Below are 14,386 nucleotides of genomic sequence, written 5' to 3'. Positions count from 1 at the left end.
AACTGGTCCAGAAGTCTGATGGCTGGCCTTCCCTCACCAGAAGGCCAAGTCTTTTGACCCTGAACAGGCACATGTCATACACCTGCAACACAAGATGATGCTCCTCAGTGACCATGATGGATCAGTACAAAAATAACTCATTCTTTAACCATGTCTCAAAATGTGACAGAAGAAAACACTTTAAATTACAAAGATACCCCAAATTTTGCTCTTCTCACGAATGTGACTACCTTGTAATTCTCACACATCTCACAGTCATCTATGGATTTTGTTCATATTCATTACTACAGTATGTTACACCCTCTTTGACAACAGTTATGCCACTGGTGGTCTTTGGTCAGAAGTCACTCATAAGAACATGAGATGACCTTTGGTGTTTAGAATAAATGAAAAGTCATGATCCAGATAAAAACTAAGAATATAAGCATGAAAAGTAAAATCTACATGAGGAAAAATATGCCTGACATCCACATGGCAACACTGACTCACAGTGTCCACAGGGCTAACATGGTAACACTATCAACTTGATCTAATACATGATGCTAATGGGATGTTGTAATATAGCTTCTTAATTAAAAAATAATAATTGTTAGTATGCAGTTGTTATAAACAGTTAATAAGCTTATTTCTAAAATACATGAACAAAAGTCTTTGTTGCCAGGAAACCACATTAGTGTTTTTAGTCAGGTATACTCATAAAAAGTTAAAAATGAAGGGAGACATTACATTCAGTTGTGAATAACAGCAAACGCTTGAAGTTTCCTGGTAAGAGCAAGGTGGCTCTTCTCACATAAAAGCCTTTGGTGAGACCAATCACCGCACAATGCAGCAGAGGAACAAGCTCCCATCTAGTTGGTTTAATCAAGAACAGGGTCACTATCCATAGAAACAACAATGCTTGCAATACATAGACCTCTTAAACCAACTCAATCTATAGAGGAGTTGGGCATCAGGGAGTATTTCCAGCCATAACAACATTTATTAGTTCTCTGGTAAACATTTTAACACTTCTGAAGAAATAGCAAAGTGGGCATGTATCTTCAATGTGCAGCACCTGGGGACATCTCTGGAGACCTACAGCTCTGAAGAACAGAGACAAGTGATTTGGGGGATACTCTCGATTAACAAGTGAAAGAATCAGGAAAATGGGCTGGAAGCAGGTAGCCACACACCTCTTTTCCTGTGTGCTGCCTCTAATATGTGACTGATGCCTTCCTTTTCTGTGCCTTTAAAATCTCATGCAAGATTGGCTATAGGTGAATTGTATTACAGAACCATCCAAGTTCTTCTAGATTTTATTGTCCTTTTGCAGGTCTCTCTTCTCAATTCAAAAGGCAGTTATCCAGAGGTTCTTTCACCACTCTCTTTTCTCGTGTTTCAAAGGAAGTGGGACAACAGAAAGCTTCTCCTATTTCTTCCACTAACAGGATTTCTCATATATTAATGGTATGAGTTCTTTCATGTTCTCGACATGAACTGGCACGAATAAAGGCTTTGCCACAGTGCTTGCATTGATAGGGTTTCTCTCCAGTGTGAGTCCTTTCATGATATCGAATGTAATTGGAAATAAAGGCCTTACCACAGTGCTTACATTGATAGGGTTTCTCCCCAGTGTGAGTCCTTTCATGATATCGAATGGAACTGGAACAAGTGAAGGCTTTGCCACAGACCTTACACTCATATGGCTTATCTCCAGTGTGTGTCCTTTCATGTATATGCAAGGAAGAGAAATACCTGAATGCTTTTCCGCATTGCTTACATTCATGGGGCTTCTCTCCAGTGTGCGTCCTTTCATGTATACGCAAGGAAGAAAAATACTTGAATACTTTTCCACATTCCTTACATTCATGGGGCTTCTCTCCACTGTGTGTCCTTTCATGAATTTGAAGTTGTGAAGCACATCTAAAGCCTTTACCACACTGCTTACATCCATAGGGTTTATCGTCAGTGTGTGTCTTTTCATGCCTTTGAAGGTCTGAGGTACATCTGAAGGCTTTACCACATTGCCTACATTCATAGGGTTTCTCTCCAGTGTGAGTCCTTCCATGCTTTTGAAGGTGTGAGCCACATCTAAAGGCTTTCCCACATTGCTTACATTCATAGGGTTTCTCTCCAGTGTGAGTCATCTTATGATACTGAATGGAACTGAAAGAAATGAAGACTTTCCCACATTGCTTACACTCATAGGGTTTTTCTCCAGCGTGAGACCTTTTATGTCTATGAATTTCACTAGGAAAACTGAATGCATTCCCACATTCCTTACATGCATCGGCTTTCACTCCTGTGTGAGTTCTTTCATGTATTGGAAGGGTAGTGGAACGAGTAAAGGTCTTACCACATTGTTTACACTCATATGGTTTCACAGCAGTGTGAATTCGTTCATGGATAAGACACAAATTGAGAAAAAAGAAAGCGTTCCCACAAAACTTACATTTATAAGGTCCATCTCCACGGTGCATCACCCTGTGTCTTTGAATGCATGAATGGGAAATGAAGGTTTCTGCACATTCTTTATCATCATAGGGTTTCTCTTTAGTGCAAGCTTCATCATGTGACTGAAAGGAGTCAAGATAACTGAAGGCTTTCTTACATTCCTTATTTCTATATGGATTCTCTCCATATTCCTGATACTCAGAAGACTTCTGTCCAGTGTTAGCTCTGATGTGCCTATTAAGAGATGAGTGACCCATGCTAACTTCTCCACACACACTGCTTTCACACGGTGTTACTTCAGGAAGAATTTTCTTGTTCAGCATGTCATCTGCAATCTGGTTGAAGCTTTCTCCACAGTGATGACTTTCTTTGCTTTCAAAGAGTTTCTCTCTCATAAGACTTCAGTGAAAAATGAGAAGCATATTATTAACGGTTTGATTAAAAGTGACATATAGGGCTGGGTGCAGTGGCTCACGCCTTTGAGAGGCTGAGGTGGGCGGATCACCTGAGGTCATGAGTTCGAGACCATCCTGGCCAACAGGGTGAAACCCTGTCTCTACTAAAAATGCAAAAATTAGCCGGGCACAGTGGCGGGTGCCTGTAATCCCAGTTACTTGGGAGGCTGAGGTGGGAGAATCGCTTGAACCCCAGAGACAGAGGTTGCAGTGAGCTGAGATAGCGCCATTGTGCTCTAGCCTGGGTGACAAGGGCGAAACTCTGTCTCAAAAAAAAAAAAGTGATCTATATTGGCTGGGTGCAGTGGGTCACGCCTGTAATCCCAGCACTATGGGAGGCTGAGGCGGGCAGATGGCTTGAGGCCAGGAGTTAGAGATCAGCCTGGCCAACATGGCAAAACCCTGTCTATACTAAAAATATAAAAATTGGCTGGGTGTGACGGCGTGGGCTTGTAATCCCAACTACTTGGGATGCTAAGGCACAAGAATACCTCAAACCCAAGCAGTGGCAGTTGCAGTGAGCTGAAACCACACCACTCCACTCCAGCCTGGGAGACAGAGTGAGACTCTTGTCTCAAAAAAGAAGAAAAAATCGTGATTTATATTCATTAACAAGTATTGCACTTGCATTTTTAACACTGCCCGGCAAAGTGTCAGCTTTCTGCTCTGTCTGAATTGTTTGAATATTAATGAACTATATGCTCTGCAAGATGGTCTGGGTATATATATTTTTAAAAAATTAGTTTTTCTATGGGGCTTCATAATCCTATTTTCAAGTAAACTATTTTACAAATACTAAACATGTGCGTCTTTTTTTTTGGGCTGGGGTCTCAACTCACCCTGTTGTCCAAATTGGAGTGCAGTGATACCATCATGGCTCACTGCAGCCTCAAACTCCTGGCCTCCAGCAATCCTTTGGTCTGAACGCCCCAAAGGACTGGGATTTTGGGTATGAGCAACAGTGCCCAGCCCAGCCTATGTTACATTTAAACATAGGTTTTTAGGAAAACTTTCTATGAATACATAAATTTGGTACTGGGCTTATTTCTTTTGCTTCTTTTTTTTTTTTTTTTTTGAGATGGAGTCTCGCTCTTATCGCCCAGGCTTGAGTGCAGTGGCCGGATCTCGGCTCACTGCAAGCTCTGCCTCCCGGGTTTACGCCATTCTCCTGCCTCAGCCTCCCGAGTAGCTGGGACTACAGGCGCTGCCACCTCGCCCGGCTAGTTTTTTTTTTTTTTTTTTTTGTATTTTTAGTAGAGACGGGGTTTCACCATGTTAGCCAGGATGGTCTCGATCTCCTGACCTCGTGATCCACCTGCCTTGGCCTCCCAAAGTGCTGGGATTACAGGCGTGAGCCACCGCGCCCGGCTCTTTTGCTTCTTTTTAATATTTTCTCACATTTTAAGATTTTCTAGAGGCATTGTCTTGTCTTGTAAGAGAAAATTACCTTAGATTTCTCCTGGGATTTTTATACTTATCTTCCATGTTCTGAACTTTCCATGTTTTTCCTAAAACACAGACCCAGAGAAAACACAGATCCAGAATTAGTATGAATTTATTTAAAAATCATTAGATTCTGTATTTATGGTACATGGTAGCCATGTCTGATTTATTCATCAAAGTATTTTCTGTCCATGTTCCAAATCAATGAACTGCATTGATGACCTAGAAACATTTGTTCTCTAATTCACTGGGAAGTAATATTGTCATTCTCACCTACAGAGGTCAGGTTCCTGAAGGTTTCCTGCATAACATCCCTGTAGAGATTCTTCTGGGAAGGATCCAGCAAAGCCCACTCTTCCTGGGTGAAGCTCACAGCCACATCCTCAAAGGCCACAGAATCCTGAAACATCTCACACATGTAAAGGAGGACAGGTAAGACTAACAGCCCTGGAGGCTTATTCTTTATTCCTAAGAAGTTCCCATGATACTGTGGACTCCAAACATTTATCCCATGACTTGGTCATCACAACTCTTACTTTCTGTCTATACTAATGTTCTCCCACAAACCAAGCCTTTTTTTGTTAAGAGAGAGGGTCTTCAGCCAGGCGCGGTGGCTCACGCCTGTAATCCCAGCACTCTGGGAGGTTGAGGCAGGCAGATCACCTGAGGTCAGGAGTTTGAGACCAGCCTGGCCAACATGGAGAAACCTCGTCTCTACTAAAAATATAAAAATCAGCCAGGCATGGTGATAGGCGCCTGTAGTCCCAGCTACTCGGGAGGCTGAAGTAGGAGAAGGGCTTGAACCCAGGAGGTAGAGGTTGCAGTGGGCCGAGACTGCGTCACCACACTTCAGCCTGGGCAACAAAGCAAGACTCCATCTCAAAAAAATAATAATAAAATAAATAGGCCAGGTGCAGTGGCTCACACCTGTGATCCCAGCACTTTGGGAGGCCGAGGCGGGCGGATCACCTGAGGTTGGGAGTTTGAGACCAACCTGACCAACATGCAGAAACCCTGTCTCTATTAAAAAAAAAATACACAGTTAGCTGGGCATGGTGGCACATGCCTGTAATCCCAGCTGCTTGGGAGGCTGAGGCAGGAGAATCACTTGAACCCAGGAGGCGGAGGTTGCAGTGAGCTGAGATTGCGCCATTGCACTACAGCCTGGGCAACAAGAGCGAAACTCTGTCTTGGAAAAAAAAAATAATAAAATAAATAAAATCTATACTAATCAAGAGAAAATGGTATTAACAGATAGAAAGATAGACTAATGGAAAACAGCAGATTCTGAAAACAGTGAAACCATGACAAAGCAGGTATCACCAGCCAATTATGCAAGTGGTCCTCACTTAACAGGGACAGGGACAGATGGTTATCTACAGAAGAACAAACAATCTTTGGCCCATCATCTCCACATGAATTACTTCTAGAGTTGCCTGTTATTGTGAGTTCTTATGTTACCTTACCATGCATTTTCATTATGGGTTTCACTTTCTTATAACGGAAGAAACCCGCACTCCAGCCGGGTATAGTGGCTCACGCCTGTAATCCCAGCACTTTGGGAGGCCAAGGCAGGCCGATCACTTCAGGTGAGGAGTCTGGTGAAGAGTCTGGCCAACATGGTGAAACTCCTTCTCTACTAAAAAATACAAAAATTAGCCGGGTGTGTGCGTGTCTGTAGTCCCAGCTACTTGGGAGGCTGAGACAGGAGAATCACTTGAACCCGGGAAGCGGCGGTTGCAGTGAGCTGAGAGAGCGCCACTTCACTCCAGCCTGGGCGACAAAGAAAGACTGTCTCAGAAAAAGAAGAAGAAGAAGAAGAAAGCTGCACTCGACCTCAACAGTTCCCAGTTCTCTACCTCCTCCCAGTTCCTGCATGTGCTTAACCCACATATGTGACTTACACGGCTGCCTCCTGGTGACCAACTCACTGTGGAACAGCTTCATAGATCAACTTGACTTGCCCCACTTACCCTTAGGATGGCACATACCACTTTTTAATCACAGCCTGACTTCACAGAACTAGCACCTTCTTGCTCTAAATCTACCAGAAACAACTCCCTGAGAGAAACCTCCTTGGGCATTGCCCTGGACCCCAAGAAAAACTCTGGCCCAAAGGTCCCTGTCTGTCTTTCTCCCCACCTGCTGGCTGAATCTGCATCCTGGATGTTCCCCTCACTCTGTGTTGCCCTGCAAGGCATGCTGCCCTCATCTCTCTGGAATTGTGAGTAATGCACTGTTATGTCATGGCTTTGTTAAGATGACTCTGCTGTGACTCACCTAACCTACACCTCTCCCTTAATAGCAACATCCAACTGGCTGACCAGCTGTGTGTCTCCAAGTAATGGAAGCTGGGACTGGGGGAGAAAAACTGAGCATCCCAAGGGGTTGGCTATCTAGATGAAGAGTGTACCAGGAGTCTCCTCCCATTTGGGAAATTCAGCTGCTCCTTTGGGAGGCCCCATACCCTCCTCTGGGAGGACTGACCCAGGGGCTGATATTCAATAGGCCAGGAGGGATGGAAGCTGTGGGCATTTTGGCTCAGCCCCAGACGGTTCTGAAACCCAGGACCAGGAAAAGATAGATTGGGACTCCTGAAGACACATCACCCTGTAAAGTTTTCAAAAAGGAAACAGTCCAGGCATGGTGGCTCACGCCTGTAATCTCAGCACTTTGGAAGGCTGAGTCGGGCAGATCATTTGAGGTCAGGAGTCAAGACCAGCCTGACCAACATGGTGAAAACCCATCTCTACTAAAAATACAAAAAAAATTAGCCGGCTGTGGTGGCGCATACCTGTAAACCCAGCTGCTCGGGAGGCTGAGGGCAGGAGAATCACCTGAACCTGGGAGGCGGAGGTTGCAGTGAGCCAAGACCGCGCCACTTCACTCTAGCCTAGGCGACAGAGCAAGACTCTGTCTCAAAAAAAAAAAAACAACAAAAACAAAAAAAAGGAAACAACCCAAAGCCACTCTGAGATGGTGTCTGTGCCTTGCAAGGTAAGAGGAGAGGAACAGGGGTTTTTCACTGGAGTATCAAGTGGTTATTCTCTATTTTCCTGTTACGTGAAATGTTCAGAAACAGAACACAAATATTTTAAAAAGAGTCATCCGTGACCTTGTGAAAAGATGACAACATACTAAAATACTGCATCTATGTGAAAGAAAGGATGAAGAAATATACTATACAATAAAGAAAGTTGATACAGGAGGCTGAGGCAGGAGAATCACTTGAACCCGGGAGGCGGAGGTTGCAATGAGGCGAGATGGTGCCATTGCATTCCAGCCTGGGCAACAAGAGTGAAACTCTGTCTCAAAAAAAAAAAAAAGAAAGAAAGAAAGAAAGAAAGTTGATAATACTGTGAGTTGGAGAAGGGGAGTTAATTTTTGGAGATGCGGGAAAGTAATTGAAAATTTAAGATGTTACTGCAGGCCGGGCGCGGTGGCTCAAGCCTGTAATCCCAGCATTTTGGGAGGCCGAGACAGGCGGATCACGAGGTCAGGAGATGAGACCATCCTGGCTAACACGGTGAAACCCCGTCTCTACTAACAATACAAAAAAAAAAAAAAAACTAGCCGGGCGTGGTGGCGGGCGCCTGTAGTCCCAGCTACTCGGGAGGCTGAGGCAGGAGAATCGCGTAAACCCGGGAGGCGGAGCTTGCAGTGAGCTGAGATCAGGCCACAGTACTCCAGCCTGGGCGGCAGAGCGAGACTCCGTCTCAAAAAAAAAAAAAAACCAAAAAAGATGTTACTGCAAACCACTGAAGAGTTAGGGTGGGCTAGCAGGGTAGAGGATTTGAGACCCTGCATCCCATAGATTAGGAAAATGCAGGAGGAAGCCAGTCCCTATAGGTAGTGTGAACAAATTTAAAGCAGCAGCAATTAGATTGAAGTGTGTTTAGTGCCATAAGTAATTACCTAAAGACATCAAAATCAAACTCAAGTTGAGGTAGGAAAATAGGGTCTGCAGGCAGGGAACATAAGGCCTATTCACACTTCAGCTATGAAAAGAAATACCCACTCCATAGGGCTTAAGCCAAGTAAATGATTTTTTTTTTTTTTTTTTTTTTTTTTTTTTTTTTTTTTTTTTTTGAGATGGAGTCTTGCTCTGTCACCCAGGCTGGAGTGCAGTGGCTGGATCTCAGCTCACTGCAAGCTCCGCCTCCCGGGTTTACGCCATTCTCCTGCCTCGGTCTCCCGAGTAGCTGGGACTACAGGCGCCCGCCACCTCCCCCGGCTAGTTTTTTGTATTTTTTAGTAGAGACGGGGTTTCACCGGGTTAGTCAGGATGGTCTCGATCTCCTGATCTCGTGATCCACCCGTCTCGGCCTCCCAAAGTGCTGGGATTACAGGCTTGAGCCACCACGCCCGGCCAGTAAATGATTTTATAACTTTACTTCATCCTCTTCTTTGACATAGGGCATACCCCAAGTAAACAATGGAATCCTCCAGGGGGTAAACTCCCAAAAATTCTGTAACGTGGCCTTTGAGCCCCTGTGTTCAGCCCCGCTCGCACACTGTGGAGTGTTAATCCCTTCATTCCTTCCTTGTTTTATGCATTTTGTCCAATTCTTTGTTCAAGATGCCAAGAACCTGGACACTCTCCACCGTTAACAAAATGCAATTCTTCTTAAAGTTTTTTGGTAACAAACCAAAAATCATGATTGGGTGTTTCTCATTCATGAATCGCTGTTTGCTCAAACTCTTTAATTTTTTTTTTTTTTTTTTTTTTTTTTTTGAGACGGAGCCTCGCTCTGTCGCCCAGGTTGGAGTGCAGTGGCGCGATCTCGGCTCACTGCAACCTCGGCCTTCTGGGTTCCTGTGATTCTCCTGCCTCAGCCTCCCGAGTAGCTGGGACTAGAGGCGCCCGCCACCACACCCGGCTAATTTTTTGTATTTTTAGTAGAGACGGGGTTTCACCGTGTTAGCCAGGATGGTCTCCATCTCCTGACCTCGTGATCCGCCCGCCTCGGCCTCCCAAAGTGTTGGGAATACAGGCGTGGGCACCGCGCCGGGCCCAAACTCTTTAACTTTTAACAGAAAAATACCCCGAGGGATTCCCCCATGACCCTCCCGTGGTCACCGCAGAATCCGGGGCTGTGGGCGCGAAGCTGCCTAGAGAGGGCTCCGGGGCCGGGACCCACAGTCGCCGGTGCAGGAACAGGACAGGATGCCTGGGGTCCTGGCTGCCGGCCCAGCTGCACCCTGCGGCCCAGGGGATGGAGGGACGGGCTGAGACAGAGAGATTCGGGTCCCAGATGCAGGAGGCGCCGCGAGGAGACCAGGGTCCCGCCACAGCCGCTTCAGGCCGGTTTCACCCAGCCTCTCCCCCGTCTGGGGACTCCGGCCCCACACACTCACCATTTCCCGGCTTCCAGGTGTCCCGGGGTCCTCTCTAGGGCTCCCGTGAATAGTGCAGGTCACAGTGCAGGCGGCAGAGCGACAGAAGTGGCGAAGGGACCCGGGCCTCTCGGAGTAGGAAATCTAGTATCCCGACAACAATCCGCATAGCATCAAAAGTAGAGGCGGAATGGGCCTGCTCCTTCCGGATGGACAGTTGGCCGAGCCCCGCCCCAGCGCTTCTGATTGGGCAAGGTGCAAGGCCCCGCCCCCTCAGAACTGAGTGACGGCACAAGCCCTGGGTAACGGGCCCTGCAGAGCCCGACTCATCAGTTCTAGCCACAGCTTCTCTCTAAGGGACAGCTCTCTCCCTGAGCCCTGATCATTGGATATTTTTTCAGCCAGATTTGCTCCTGATTTTTAGACAGGGCACTATCTTATTCCTCATTAAATGGGCTGTCCGTGCTTCCTCGTCCTGCACAGGGTCCTAAGTGTATGCAGGGAATTCCAGACTCAGTGTCCAATGGAGCGATCTGCTGACCTCAGAGCAGGAAGGGGTGCCCAGACCAGGCCAGGCACGACTGCACCAGGAAGGAGAGGCCGTTGTCCTTCAGGGGCCCGGAATTAGGGATGAGACATGGCCAAGGCTTTCACATATCTCACCCCACTTCACAGTGTGGAAATGCTCCCTCCTTCCAGACCTTCATCTTCATCGGCAGAAAACTCTCACTTGGTGATTTTAAGCTTCTGACCTAAATAAACTGTCAACTTCATAAGCCCATTCTCCAGGAGAGGTCCCAAACAGTTCTTTCCCTGAACTTGATCTTCACAGGTTTTCTTCAGATATGCAAATTAGTCTGACCCCAGGGACCCTTTGCATGTCAAACCCAAAGCACTGCTCCTGAAAACGGCCCCAGATTCCAGATTACAACCGCAGAAAGGACAAAACCCCTGAAGTGCACCTGCACGTGGGTCTCCTGCTTTCCAGGGCACTGCAGCGCATCAGAACCCACACTCTTTCTGGATCTGCTCTGAGCAGCTGCAAGCCACCTGCAGGAGGGCGGCTGCCCAGGAAGCATCCAGGAGAGCTCCACTTTCTTCCTTGGCAGGATCCATACTGGCCTCCCCGTCCAGTCCCTGGCGTTGGTCTCTGCTGCCCCCTGCAGGCTATTCGCCTGCTTCTCACATCACCAGTTTCCATGAGACAAACATCCTCAAACCCACTGCGAGAATAACACAGGAGCAGAGCCCTCCTCCAGTGTGTATGTATAAAGTCGAGGAGGAAGTGTCTAAGATTATTTAACTGCATGACAGTTAGGCAGTAGTGGCCGGGTGCTGTGGCTCAAGCCTGTAATCCCAGCACTATGGGAGGCCGAGGTGGGTGGATCACCTGAGATCAGGAGTTGGAGACCAGCGTGGCCAACATGGTGAAATCCCATTTCTACTAAAAATACAAAAATTAGCCGGGTGTGGTAGTGTACACCTGTAATCCCAGCTACTTGGAAGGCTGAGGCATTAGAATCATTTGTATCAGAGAGGCTGAGGTTCCAGTGAGCCGAGATTGCACTGCTGCACTCCAGCCTGGGCAATGGAGCGAGACTCCGTCTCAAAACAAAACAAAAAAACATACAAATGTTTAGTCATGTTACTTATTTCTGGTTTCCAGCCTGACTTTATAACATTCCTGACTCTGGGACTCTGCGCTCTCCAGAAATATGCTTTGAAGAAAAAACAAGATAGAGCACAGGGCCCACTTGTCTCTTATAAACTGTAAACCAAAATACTGCATAGCAGCCATCTGTCAGAACTGCTTCCAGGCTATTGTCCTCAGTCAATCCTAAATCAAACTGCTTCCAAATCAGAACTGCTTCCAGGCTATTGTCCTAAATCAATCCTAAATTAAATTTGTTAAATTTTCTTTAACAAATTTAATTTTTTTCTTCAGTCAACATGAGTAATCTAAAACACATAGACAGAAGGATCTCTTTATTATCATCTTTCTACCAAGTCAACATCAGGCATTAAAAAAATGTAAAACAAAGTGAAAACCATCCTTCTCTGATTCATCATAGACCCAGAATCTGCCAGTCACCTATTTTCATTTTCTCTAGTACAGCCAACTTTTATCAGAGAGATATCATGCAGGCATATTTAAGAGAGTATGATATTTTGTGTTTTATGAATTTTAGAGTTGGTTTTTTTGTTTTGAACTTTTATTTGCATTTTCTTTTGGCTGAATTTCTTTGTCTCTTAAGTTTATGTTTCTTCTGGGGTATCTTTTTCTTCCATGCAGCCTCCTCTTCTGCTTTTGGAACAATGTGTTTCTTTTCACTAAGCATCATCTGGATGTGGCAGGGGAGTTTGTGGATGGGTTCATCTGCCCATGAGTTCTGTTAAGTCAGGTGGTACATTATGGGTGCCTTGTTCCCTGGATGTGCTCAATAAACAGGGAATCTACATCTATACCCTTAAGTTCGGCATAACTCTGCACTTGTAAGCAAATTTCAGTACCTTTTTTGGACAACTGATGGTGAGTTCAACCCCAATGTTTGTCTTGGGTACAGCTACCAACTCCATTTTCTAAGACTGAAATGGTATACATAACTTCTGTAAAAGAAAATATTTCAGATACTTGGTGGCTTTTCATATAGGCATACCTGTGATGGCCTGAGCACCTTCACAGTTCTTACAGTGAACATGAGGGTTTCATCCTTCTAACATGCACAAGTTTGTGGGATTTTCTGGGTCATAGCGAATAATGTTCACAGATCAACTTAGGCCACACAAGAGGACAGGTTTTCTTTGGTCTTTAAAAGGAACTGATTAAAGAAAAAAAAAAGTGGAAGCCAGGCACAGCAGCTGGCACCTGTAGTGATAGCTACTTGGCAGGCTGAGGTAGAAGGATTGTTGAGCCCAGGAATATGAAGCTCTAGTGCACTAAGATCACACCTGTGAATACTACTGCACTCCAGCCGGGTCCACACAGCAAGACCAAGTCTCTAAAAAAAATTAAATAAAATAAAAAAGAAAAATGTTTGTCATTAGAAAAAAAGGTTTTGATTTATGCCATTCATTACAGAAAAAAAGTACTTTGAAAAGAGATTAGGGCCAGGCGTGGTGGCTCATGCCTATAATCCCAGCACTTTGGGAGCCTGAGGCGGGCATATCATGAGGTCAAGAGTTCGAGACCATCCTGGCCAACATGGTGAAAACCCATCTCTACTAAAAATACAAAAATTAGCTGGGCATCGTGGCACATGCCTGTAATCCCAGCTACTCAGGAGGCTGAGGCAGGAGAATCGCTTGAACCTGGGAGGCAGAGGTTGCAGTGACCCGAGATTGGGCCACTGCACTCCAGCCTGGCCACAGAGCAAGACTCCATCTCAAAAAAAGAAAAGAAAAAAAAAAAAAAAAGAGGGAGAGAGAGAGAGATTAGGCCTGGCGCAGTAGCTCACACCTATAATCCCAGTACTTTGGGAGGCTGAGGCAGATGGATCACTTGAGGTCAGGAGTTCAAGACCAGCTTGGCCAACATGGAGAAACCCATCTCTACTAAAAATACAAAAATGACCAGGCACAGTGGCTCACGCCTATAATCCCAGCACTTTGGGAGGTCAAGGCAGGTGGATCACCTGAGGTCAGAAGTTCAAGACCAGCCTGGTCAACATGGTGAAACCCTGTCTCTACTAAAAATACAAAAATTAGCGGGGTGTGGTGGCACACGCCTGTAGTCCCAGCTACTCAGGAGGCTGAGACAGCAGAATCACTTAAAACCGGGAGGTGGGGGCTGCAGTGAGCCGAGAGCACACCACTACACTCCAGCCTGGAGTGAGACTGTGTCTCAAAAAAAAAAAAAAAAACAAAGATTAGAAGGCGGGAAAAAGATTAGAAAGCTGGGTGCAGTGGCTCACACTTGTAATCCCAGCACTTTGGGAGACCCTGATGTGGATCACTTGAGGTCAGGAGTTTAAGACCAGCCTGACCAACATGGTGAAATCCTGTCTCTACTAAAAATATAAAAAATTAGCCTGGCGTGGTGGTGGGTGCCCGTAATCCCAACTACCTGGGAAGCCAGGAAGTGGAAGTTGCACTGAGCCAAGATCGCACCACCACACTCCAACCTGGGCAACAGAGTGAGACTCTGTCTCAAGAAAAAAAAAAAGCAAGGTTAGAGGCTGGGCATCGTGGCTCATGCCTGTAAAACCAGCTACTCGGAAGGCAGAGGTTGTGGTGGGCTGAGAATGTGCCACTGCACTCCAGCCTGGGTGACAGAACCAGACTCCGTCTCAAAAAAAAAAAAAGAAAGAAAACTCATGAGAAGGAATGGCATAAAATACGTAGTGTACCCAATAGCCAGCCATTTATTACAGGATATTTTTGAATAGGAACTTTAGCCTTTTGTTTTGATAAAGGTCTTTCTGAGGCAGTGAGTCCGACAATGACACTTCTGTTATCCCTTCAATGAGTTTCTTAAAATGAGGGCTTGCCACTTAGGTATTGGGCTTTCAACAGGAGGAAACAGATTTTTCTGACCTTTCTGTATATATACACCTGCCACTTTGCTGGGCTAACCTTATTATTACTATTATTATTTTGAGACGGAGTCTCACTCTGTCACCCAGGCTGGAGTGCAGTGGCACAATCTTAGCTCACTGCAACCTCTGCCTCCTGTGTTCAAGCGATTCTCCTGCCTCAGCCTCCTGAGTAGCTGGGACTAC

At 45.8% G+C, this 14,386-nt stretch overlaps 1 protein-coding gene across 6 annotated transcripts; it reads right to left on the bottom strand.

Annotated features, from left to right (window-relative positions):
- Positions 1-208: 208 nt before the first annotated feature.
- On the bottom strand, positions 209-10,263 carry LOC104661111 (zinc finger protein 20). Of its 6 annotated transcripts, none has more exons than XM_030936710.1 (5): positions 9,690-10,263; positions 5,793-5,970; positions 4,605-4,740; positions 4,336-4,396; positions 209-2,832 (listed from the first exon to the last, which is right to left on the bottom strand). In XM_030936710.1, the coding sequence occupies exons 2-5, from the start codon at positions 5,808-5,810 to the stop codon at positions 1,434-1,436; spliced, it is 1,614 nt and encodes a 537-aa protein (XP_030792570.1). In that variant the 5' UTR covers positions 5,811-5,970; positions 9,690-10,263; the 3' UTR covers positions 209-1,433. The 6 variants fall into 6 exon arrangements, with proteins under 6 accessions (XP_030792570.1, XP_030792573.1, XP_030792571.1 ...); XM_030936713.1 differs by having other exon boundaries at positions 4,605-4,731; positions 5,798-5,970; XM_030936711.1 differs by having other exon boundaries at positions 5,793-5,967.
- Positions 10,264-14,386: the final 4,123 nt, after the last annotated feature.

This window comes from Rhinopithecus roxellana, chromosome 8 (assembly GCF_007565055.1).
Source record: "Rhinopithecus roxellana isolate Shanxi Qingling chromosome 8, ASM756505v1, whole genome shotgun sequence".
NCBI lineage: Eukaryota > Metazoa > Chordata > Mammalia > Primates > Cercopithecidae > Rhinopithecus > Rhinopithecus roxellana.
This window is presented reverse-complemented; position numbering and strand designations above follow the sequence as displayed.

Bases quoted from the DNA above. Each gene is read 5' to 3' on its own strand.
- LOC104661111 (XM_030936710.1), bottom strand. The intron at 4,397-4,604 runs GTGAGAATGACA...TCTGTGTTTTAG, and splicing joins CAGGAACCTGACCTCTGTAG to GAAAAACATGGAAAGTTCAG. The intron at 2,833-4,335 runs GTAATTTTCTCT...TTTTCACTGAAG, and splicing joins AATCCCAGGAGAAATCTAAG to TCTTATGAGAGAGAAACTCT.